We start from the raw sequence: 11,432 nt of genomic DNA, 5'->3' as shown, positions 1-11,432 counted from the left end.
TATTTCTGGCCTGCAAGAACAGTGAACGTAGGTAAATATTGCAGTACTAATATTTCTGGACTGTAAGAACAGTGAACGTATTTTAATTTTGCAGTACTAATATTTCTGGACTGCAAGACAAGTGAACGTAGGTAATTATTGCAGTACTAATATTTCTGGCCTGCAAGAACAGTGAACGTATTTAAATTTTTTAGTACTAATATTTCTGGACTGCAAGAACAGTTAACATAGGTAAATATTGCAGTACTAATATTTCTGGACGGCAAGAACAGTGAGCATAGGTGAATATTGCAGTAATAATATTTCTGGACTGCAAGAACAGTGAACATATTTTATTTTGCATAATATTTCATGACTGCAAGAACAGTGAACATAGGTAAATATTGCAGTACTAATATTTCTGGCCTGCAAGAACAGTGAACGTAAGTAAATATTGCAGTATTAATATTTCTGGACTGCAAGAACAGTGAACAGACGTAAATATTGCAGTACTAATATTTCTGGACTGTAAGAACAGTGAACGTATTTTAATTTTGCAGTACTAATATTTTTGGACTGCAAGACAAGTGAACGTAGGTAATTATTGCAGTACTAATATTTCTGGCCTGCAAGAACAGTGAACGTATTTAAATTTTTTAGTACTAATATTTCTGGACTGCAAGAACAGCGAGCATAGGTGAATATTGCAGTAATAATATTTCTGGACTGCAGGAACAGTGAACATATTTTATTTTGCATAATATTTCATGACTGCAAGAACAGTGAACATAGGTAAATATTGCAGTACTAATATTTCTGGACTGCAAAAACAGTGAATGTATTTTAATTTTGCAGTACTATTATTTCTGGACTGCAAGAACAGTGAACGTAAATAAATATTTCAGTACTAATATTTCTGGACTGCAAGAACAGTGAACATAGGTGTATATTGCAGTACTAATATTTCTGGACTGCAAGAACAGTGACCGTAGGTAAATATTTCAGTACTAATATTTCTGGACTGCAAGAACAGTGAACATAGGTGTATATTGCAGTACTAATATTTCTGGCCTGCAAGAACAGTGAACATATTTACATTTTACAGTACTAATATTTCTGGACTGCAAGAACAGTTAACATAGGTAATTATTGCAGTACTAATATTTCTGGACTGCAAGAACAGTGAACATAGGTAAATATTGCAGTACTAATATTTCTGGACTGTAAGAACAGTGAACGTATTTTAATTTTGCAGTACTAATATTTCTGGACTGCAAGACAAGTGAACGTAGGTAATTATTGCAGTACTAATATTTCTGGACTGCAAGAACAGTGAACATAGGTGTATATTGCAGTACTAATATTTCTGGACTGTAAGAACAGTGAACGTATTTTAATTTTGCAGTACTAATATTTCTGGACTGCAAGAACAGTGAACGTATTTAAATTTTTTAGTACTAATATTTCTGGACTGCAAGAACAGTTAACATAGGTAAATATTGCAGTACTAATATTTCTGGACGGCAAGAACAGCGAGCATAGGTGAATATTGCAGTAATAATATTTCTGGACTGCAAGAACAGTGAACATATTTTATTTTGCATAATATTTCATGACTGCAAGAACAGTGAACATAGGTAAATATTGCAGTACTAATATTTCTGGACTGCAAAAACAGTGAATGTATTTTAATTTTGCAGTACTATTATTTCTGGACTGCAAGAACAGTGAACGTATGTAAATATTGCAGTACTAATATTTCTGGCCTGCAAGAACAGTGAACGTAAGTAAATATTGCAGTATTAATATTTCTGGACTGCAAGAACAGTGAACGGACGTAAATATTGCAGTACTAATATTTCTGGACTGTAAGAACAGTGAACATATTTTATTTTGCATAATATTTCATGACTGCAAGAACAGTGAACATAGGTAAATATTGCAGTACTAATATTTCTGGACTGCAAAAACAGTGAATGCATTTTAATTTTGCAGTACTATTATTTCTGGACTGCAAGAACAGTGAACGTAAATAAATATTTCAGTACTAATATTTCTGGACTGCAAGAACAGTGAACATAGATGTATATTGCAGTACTAATATTTCTGGACTGCAAGAACAGTGACCGTAGGTTAATATTTCAGTACTAATATTTCTAGACTGCAAGAACAGTGAACATAGGTGTATATTGCAGTATTAATATTTCTGGACTGCAAGAACAGTGAACGGACGTAAATATTGCAGTACTAATATTTCCTGACTGCAAGAACAGTGCACGTAGGTAAATATTGCAGTACTAATATTTCTGGACTGTAAGAACAGTGAACGTATTTTAATTTTGCAGTACTAATATTTTTGGACTGCAAGACAAGTGAACGTAGGTAATTATTGCAGTACTAATATTTCTGGCCTGCAAGAACAGTGAACGTATTTAAATTTTTTAGTACTAATATTTCTGGACTGCAAGAACAGCGAGCATAGGTGAATATTGCAGTAATAATATTTCTGGACTGCAAGAACAGTGAACATATTTTATTTTGCATAATATTTCATGACTGCAAGAACAGTGAACATAGGTAAATATTGCAGTACTAATATTTCTGGACTGCAAAAACAGTGAATGCATTTTAATTTTGCAGTACTATTATTTCTGGACTGCAAGAACAGTGAACGTAAATAAATATTTCAGTACTAATATTTCTGGACTGCAAGAACAGTGAACATAGATGTATATTGCAGTACTAATATTTCTGGACTGCAAGAACAGTGACCGTAGGTTAATATTTCAGTACTAATATTTCTAGACTGCAAGAACAGTGAACATAGGTGTATATTGCAGTACTAATATTTCTGGCCTGCAAGAACAGTGAACATATTTACATTTTACAGTACTAATATTTCTGGACTGCAAGAACAGTTAACATAGGTAATTATTGCAGTACTAATATTTCTGGACTGCAAGAACAGTGAACATAGGTAAATATTGCAGTACTAATATTTCTGGACTGTAAGAACAGTGAACGTATTTTAATTTTGCAGTACTAATATTTCTGGACTGCAAGACAAGTGAACGTAGGTAATTATTGCAGTACTAATATTTCTGGACGGCAAGAACAGCGAGCTTAGGTAAATATTGCAGTACTAATATTTCTTGACTGCAGGGACAGTGACCGTAGGTAAATATTGCAGCACTAATATTTCTGGACTGCAGGAACAGTCACCGTAGGTAAATATTGCAGTACCAATATTTCTGGCCTGCAAGAGCAGTGAACATAGGTATATATTGCAGTACTAATATTTCTGGACTGCAACAACAGTGACCGTAGGTAAATATTGCAGTACTAATATTTCTGGACTGCAAGAACAGTCACCGTAGGTAAATATTGCAGTACTAATATTTCTGGCCTTCAAAAACAGTGAACATATTTACATTTTACAGTACTAATATTTCTGGACTGCAAAAACAGGTAACGTATGTAATTATTGCAGTACTAATATTTCTGGACTGCAAGAAAAGTGAACATATGTAAATATTGTAGTACTAATATTTCTGGACTGTAAGAACAGTGAAAGTATTTTAATTTTGCAGTACTAATATTTCTGGACTGCAAGAACCGTGAACATATTTTATTTTGCATAATATTTCATGACTGCAAGAACAGTGAACATAGGTAAATATTGCAGTACTAATATTTCTGGACTGCAAAAACAGTGAATGTATTTTAATTTTGCAGTACTATTATTTCTGGACTGCAAGAACAGTGAACGTAAATAAATATTGCAGTACTAATATTTCTGGCCTGCAAGAACAGTGAACGTAGGTGAATAAGTACTAATATTTCTGGACTGCAAAAACAGTAAACGTAGGTATATATTGCAGTACTAATATTTCTGGCCTGCAAGAACAGTGAACGTATTTAAATTTTGCATAATATTTCTGGACTGCAAGAACAGTGAACGTAGGTAAATATTGCAGTACTAATATTTCTGGCCTGCAAGAACAGTGGACGTATTTTAAATGTTGAACATTGTTGAAAACGTCATGGCGCTTTATACAGAGGCGGGTTTGGAAACATCATTTCTGGCCGTTTGGACGGCGGGTTTAGCCTTAGTAAATCCAGTGATGGCTAAACTGCCGCCAAACCCGCCGAAAGTCGGCGGGTTTACAAACATGCCTGTTAGTAAATCTAGCCCTAAGTCTATATATCTTCTGTATACCCTTATCTGTGAGAAGAAAAACAAGATAGTTATCTTAAAACAGCAAACAGAACAAAAATTTTCATTCTTTACCATCGGCTAGCGATTAGGAGAGCAAACATTTGACAACATAAAACAAAACAAGCAAAAATAACAACAATTACCTTTTAAAATCAGTTTATTTCTTCTAAAAGTACACATTACTACTTACCACAGATTATTACTTGCCTTGCCTGGTCCTAATTTCCTAGCCTTGGCTCTAATATTTTCTTTACAATCTTTCCTCAAATGTCCCTTCTTAAGACAGTTAAAACACTTCAAAGATTTCTGTTTCTTGCGTCCCTTTATAGTGGTTTTTATAATTCTGAGGTTGTGGATGTAGTTTTTCTAACGCCTGGATACGCAACATCATTAACCTATCACTCTGTGCTTTTTCCTTTTTACATATATTATCATGTTCTATAGCATGCTCTCTAATATCATTTACCGTGAGACCTCTCCAATTAGGAAAAGAGGTTTTTATCCAGGTCCTTAGATCCTCCCGGAGGCCGTCCATTAGTACTGCAACAGCTACCTTTCTGTAAAGTGGATTCACCCTTATATCCAATATTCCTGTGTACTTAATCATGGCCGCTAGAGCCCTTGAAAAATAATCAGTTGTATTCTCATTACCTTTTTGTTTGATGGCATATATTTTGCCCCATTCAATAGTCACTGGAAAATATATGGCCAACTCTGTGATTATACGTCCAATATTATCCTGATTGTCATCCTCAGTTAAGGGTTTATCCTTCTCCAACCTACAACCCTTAATGAACTTTTGTACATCAGTATCGAGAGGAAGACAAGCTCTAAACAACACTCGCCAATCTTTATTAGTAGGCTCATGTGCATTACCTAAATGTCTAATAAATTTCTGACACTTGGCCAAATCTTTTCTAGGATCAGGGAAATCAGACATAATTGTAAATAGTTCCGTCTTAGTCCATGGAAAATACATGGCTACCTGTTTCATGGGAACTACACCATCTCTGTCCGCTTTCCCATTGGGAACTGCTGTTGTGCGGACAGGATATAAGCCTACCAAATCACTATGTTCTGAACTAGTTGCTGGAATCGCTGTTGCAGTACAATGAATGTCTCCCCCTTTGATAACCTTTACATTATTCTCACCAATTTCAGCTACTGCCCCTGCTGGTGGAACCATTCCCTTTCCTTGTCCGTGTATGTTACTGGCATGGGCAATGGCTGAAATGACTGTGGGTACATTTTCTTCCTTTAAAACATTACTTAAGACATTATACAAGTTACTAGTTACAGTTTTCACATTTTTGGTACTATCCGCCCCGACCGAATTTGTCGGGGGCGTGTTTGCGCTCAGTTTGCCACGCTTTGCAACGCACACTTCCGTAATACTTGTTTCCGGTACGCTTACTTCCGCTGACCACGCGCTCCCGTGTCACGTGTACCCTTCTTGTTGCCACAAATTTAAACAGTCATCATGTTCAATTCTCGTTTTTGTTGATTTAATCAACCACACTTTATCTCTAACATTATTTAACACCTCTGAGTCAAGACTACCTATGTTTGGGAAAGGTTTCACACACTCCCGGGTCATCTTGACCCATTTGTCGCAGTATGCCGTTGCATACGCACCGTATTTATTATAGATAACATACTTTGCAGAACCAACCGGCCATTCATTAGGCAGCACAACATGAACTATCTCTAGCGTTTGCTTCGCATCCATTATGAAAACAACCTATTTCTCAACGCTACACAAAAAATACTTTTACCTGTTCTCCTTTCAAACAGAGCTTACTAGAGATTTTTTTTTATTCGTGGACGTTTTCAACAGGCATGTCCCCTTAAAGATATCAATGCCCTTCCTAGTTTGAGTACTTTACCACTGTTAGCAACCGATATCAATCAAGAATATCAGTGGTTGCAGCGTATTTCCTCCCACATCTCCCAAGTCGCAATCACGGCTGCACTAAATCAACCATGCGGTCCGACCGCACCGCTTACGGATACTAACTATCTGTAAGCTTTGCGATTAATATTTGGGAATGCCGCGAAAACCTGCTATTTTCGTTTTGAGTATGCTATGCATGCTCTGTGGTGTGTCTTTATCACCTGCTTTTTGTTAGAACAGAACACCACTCACACAAAGGTTTCTTTATATCCTGCTCAGCCCTAGAACAGAACCTTTGTTGTCAGGTCACCTTTTTTACCATGCCCCGTCAGACACACCTGAACAAAAGCGCTATCAATTTTAAATAGTTCCACACTGCCCTCCCAATACTTAATCAAGGCCCTGCCATGCGGTCAAACCGCACTGCTCAGAGATACTAGTTATCTGTGAACATTGTGATTGGCGGTGCAAAAATTTTGGGAGGTGTGGTCATGCATTTGGGGGCGTGGCAAACGTGCCATTGGGGCGTGGCTAACATAAAAACCACTAGGCTCTCAATTCGCCGGAGCGTCACATATGTTCAAGCACTCCTGACTTTCAGGACATCTACCACCACAGTGTAGTATACAAACAATGCAGTGTGTACACAAACAGTTCAGTCTTGGCCTACACCTTACATTGGGCACAACATTCACCAAAAATTGGTATTGTCCCTACTAGAATCACAACATTTCACACACTGTGCTGCTCTCTCCTACCTGTTCTTCTCACTTTCTCCACCTGTGGCTGCTGGTTTCTTTAGTTGTGGCTTGTCCGGATCCAGGAATGTTGAAGGACCTATTTTGAAAAAAAAATGGCTACATTTAGAAAATTACAGCCAGCCCCGGCCTTAAATCAATAGCACTCACGATTAATAATTAGGCCTTCCTCCAGCCCCAACATTAAAATAATAGTATTCACATTTAATAAATAAACCTATTTCACTTCCTGCAAACAGCCCCAGCAATACCTATTTCCCGCAACCATCACTGCCATTAAATAATTCATAGTCACATTTAATAAATAGACCCCATTCTCCCTAAACTCACCCCAAGATTCAATAGCCCCCAAACCACCCCATCTTAAATTAATAGTCCCTACTATTAAATTGCCTCACCATCACCCTACAAACAAAATAGCGCCCATTAATTAGCCGCCACCTACCTCACACACACTACATTGCAACAAGCCCCCTGTGCCATCACACACATTACTGTGCCCCTTCATCACAACTACACTGTACCCCCTTATGCTTACACTGCGACCTCCATGCTGCTTTTCCCCCTTCTTTTTTACTTTGTGCCTCTCTCCCACTTTTTTTATTCCTCTGTTCCTCTCTCCCACTTTTTTTCCTCCTCTGTTCCTCTCTCACACTTTTTTTTCCTCCTCTGTTCCTCTCTCCCACTTTTTTTCCCTCCTCTGTTCCTCTCTCCCCAATTTTTTTTTATTCCTCTGTGGCTCTCTCCTTTTTTGTCCTCCTCTGTTCCTCTCTCCCACTTTTTTTCCCTCCTCTGTTCCTCTCTCCCCAATTTTTTTTTTATTCCCCTGTGGCTCTCTCCTTTTTTTCCTCCTCTGTTCCTCTCTCCCACTTTTTTTTTATTCCCCTGTGGCTCTCTCCTTTTTTTCCTCCTCTGTTCCTCTCTCCCACTTTTTTTTTTATTACTCTGTGGCTCTCTCCTTTTTTTCCTCCTCTGTTTCTCTGTCCCCTTTCTTTATAGTACTGTCCCTCCCTGTTTTCCTCCCCTAGCCTCTCCGTTTCTTTACTTACCTTTTGTCAACTTCTTTCTTTTCTTTTCTGCTCTTCTGTCTTCTTTCTTCATGCTGGCTGTGGCGCTCCTCACTGACTGACAGGCGTGACTTGATGACGTCACGCCCGGCAGTCAGTGTGAATGGAGGAGAGGAGGGACACGGCGACGCGCGATCACCTGACTATTTTTTTTTATTATTATTTATTTTTTCTTACAGCTCCCAAGAAACCCAAGACCCCCCCCCCCCCCCCCGCGAAAAAAAAAAAAAAGTTAAAAAAAAAATACCGCAAGAGAGAAAAATAAAATAAGAAAATAAATAAATTTTATTAGCAGCGAGGGCCCGGCCCGGGCCCCCTGGCATGGCCGGGCCCGGGTAAACTGTACCCGCTCCCCCCCCCCTCTCGGCGGCCCTGCGTGTAAAAAACTATAGTTGCCTATAGTTACCAGTATATTTTTGTCTTTATGTATTCATTCACATACACACACATAACCTTTGTTTTCTGTACAGAAAATAAATTTCCCAAGCAATGGCACTATCTTTTCAGAGATTTTACCAAGTGATTACACTATGCATAGCTAACAGGCTATGATCATGACTGTTTACACACGTGGCAACAATACCGGAAGTTCATACACGCTAAACAGGAAGCACACATACACTAGGCAATGCAGTACCCTTTAAAACGCAAAACGACAATAAAAATAAACATTTTTCTTTCTTGTCCCTAGATTCAAATTAGCGTTCCTTCAGTCTATGCAACAACAGACATTCGGTTTCGCAATACAAAGTGAACCACAGGTCTTAAACACATTGCGTTCTTTCCTGTTATGTGACGCGTCTGTCAATCCACCCTTTGTTGAGGAACCGAATACCGTAAGCGTTGCATACCTGCCGATAACGTAACTCCTAAACTCACGAGCCCCCAATTATTAAAGTAATTCTATTGTTTTAAAATAAGCATTGGCCAATCAATTGTATGTGTTTCCAAAGCACAAGGTGGTTTATTTTAGCAGATGTAAATAGTCAACAATTCAATACATGATTATATTATGATAAAGTACAGTACAGCACAGCCAATACCAAAAGATATGTACATACCAATGCTATCGCATGCGCTCGCTGCGCACCCACGGGACCTGGTGGACAGTATATCTGTTAGAATACTGTGTCAGAGTTGACTGAGAGCCAAAGGGTGTGCAGCTATGATTATATACAGTACAGTGTTACACTTGAACAATAGAGATGACGTAGATTGTTTCTATAGGTCCAGACGTTGTGTGGGTCCAGGGTAAACAGATCATAGGCTGATTCAATCTAATGAATCCAAAGGTGGGGGTCGTCTATCCAGGGGGGTCTGCTCCTTTCATAGCCAGCATCATACAAAGGTGTATTCCCTAATATCAATAACTAAAGTATGCAATGTGTGATCTCTTCGCCGACTGCACCGGACAGCTGCTGATGAATAGGGTTTCAGTATGATACCAGACATGCCACCTTTCCCACAACCTGAACCTTGAGTATCACTGAAGTGTACATATAATATATATATATATATATATATATATATATATATATATATATATATATATATATATATATATATATATATATATATATATATAAATGCTTAGTGGCGTCTGTGTGTAAAAAAAAAAAAAAGTTGCGGCGCCACCTGCTGGGCAGAGTTATACACTGACCTACTAAATTCTTAGTGTGTGTGGGGAAAAAAAAATCAAAAAGGGCTGAAATTTGGTATAAATAACTAAATGTTGTAATGCGAGTGTGTGCGTGCGTATGTTACAGTGCGATCGCATCACGCCACGTGTTACGTGGCGTACTCTTCGCAATTGCACGGCAAACCAATATTAAACCAATATTTTCGTTCATCCAATTATACGACTTTGACTATATGTGTGTGTGTGTGAGGACACCTAGCACACCAGTAAGAGACCTTATTGAGATTATATATTTGTACATGGGTTTACAGTTCATGTTATATACACTTGGATAGTGGAACAAATAGAGCACATATAGAACGTTTATTACTGATTCTCTATGAAGTGATCATTGTATCTAAGTGTGCTTATGTTGTACTTTTACACAACATCATATGTTTAAATATGCACAAACACAAAAGGCATCACAGTTGGTGGAACTATCAGCACATTTTCGAAGGACGGTGGTGAGTGTGAACACACTTCCAAATTTGCACGACATTGTTAAATTATTGTTGGTGAGTTTTAGGAAGTTTATAAAACAAAATCTACCGATACAAAGTGCTTTGCTACAATATATGATTGTGCGAGTGCAGATGTTGTTGCAATACTTTATCTGAAGGTCAGAAATTGCAGTCATGTAAGATTTATTATTAAAATCTAGTGATTATCATTATAAATAAGTATGAGTCATCAACCTATAGGAAGCTTGTATTGCCTGTTGTTCTCCGATTCCCTGTACTTTCAAGTGTCAATCTAGCATCTCTCTCATCTATAAAAGTTATGTGGAACAATAGCATCACCGTGTGGTCAGTATTGATAGCTGCCTGTGTTTTTCCTTTTCAGATACATCGTCATTTTTAGGTCTGGTAGCATGTATAATACTTTATACTGTAACCAATTTTAATTCGAGAGCCTGCCTGTAATCGGATTAATTCAGATTTATCTAGTAAGCAAAAATTACACGCATTTGAAAGAGCCAATGAAATGTGTTTAAATCAATCAATTTTGAATGGCTGGCCCTCGAAATCTAAGGGGAAAGAGCAGCTTCTCGTCACTCCTTTATACACAGCACAAAGGCTCTTCTCGGAGCCACCTAATCCTCTCTCTACAGCAAGTGAGACCCCATCTCACTGCTTTCTACTACACGAAGCCGCTGATATATGTGGTTGAAAGGATCCATGGAGCAGTTCCAATGAGAATAAAGGCTACGTGCATAATTTAGAGCTGAAAATGTGTATGAAACGGGACAGCTAAATTGTGGGAAACCGTATCTGGCTCAAAAGTAGAACTACCAGGGAACCTTTGATTACCCAGATAAAACGAATAGTAATGTGTATAGAGCTCTAGTAAGAAAACGTGGGTGGCTCTGAAAAGAGCCTTTGTGTTGTGGGGGTGTCAGTGGGGAGTAAATCACTTGCTCTTAGCTGCCTTGTGGCTCTCGGTCTTCTTGGGCAGCAGCACGGCCTGGATGTTGGGCAGGACGCCTCCCTGGGCGATCGTCACCCCACCGAGCAGCTTGTTTAGCTCTTCATCGTTGCGCACAGCCAGCTGCAGGTGGCGGGGGATGATGCGGGTCTTCTTGTTATCACGGGCGGCATTTCCAGCCAACTCCAGAATCTCAGCCGTCAGGTACTCGAGCACGGCGGCCAGATAGACAGGAGCTCCGGCTCCCACACGATGAGCATAGTTCCCCTTCCTCAAAAGACGGTGAACACGGCCAACAGGAAACTGAAGACCGGCCCGAGATGAGCGAGTCTTGGCCTTAGCCCGGGTCTTACCGCCTTGTTTGCCTCTACCAGACATGTTATGCTCAGGTTAATTCAATACACACGAG

At 38.7% G+C, this 11,432-nt stretch overlaps 1 protein-coding gene across 1 annotated transcript; it reads right to left on the bottom strand.

Annotated features, from left to right (window-relative positions):
- Positions 1 to 10,957: 10,957 nt before the first annotated feature.
- Positions 10,958 to 11,417, bottom strand: LOC142150234 (histone H2A type 1-like). The gene has a single exon (XM_075205442.1). It carries the CDS (start codon positions 11,399 to 11,401, stop codon positions 11,009 to 11,011), a length of 393 nt encoding a protein of 130 aa, XP_075061543.1. The 5' UTR covers positions 11,402 to 11,417; the 3' UTR covers positions 10,958 to 11,008.
- Between the last annotated feature and the right edge of the window lie 15 nt (positions 11,418 to 11,432).

This window comes from Mixophyes fleayi, chromosome 4 (assembly GCF_038048845.1).
Source record: "Mixophyes fleayi isolate aMixFle1 chromosome 4, aMixFle1.hap1, whole genome shotgun sequence".
In the NCBI taxonomy this organism is placed as follows: domain Eukaryota; kingdom Metazoa; phylum Chordata; class Amphibia; order Anura; family Limnodynastidae; genus Mixophyes; species Mixophyes fleayi.
Note: the sequence above shows the minus strand (reverse complement) of the source record. Positions and strands in the feature narration are given on the sequence as shown.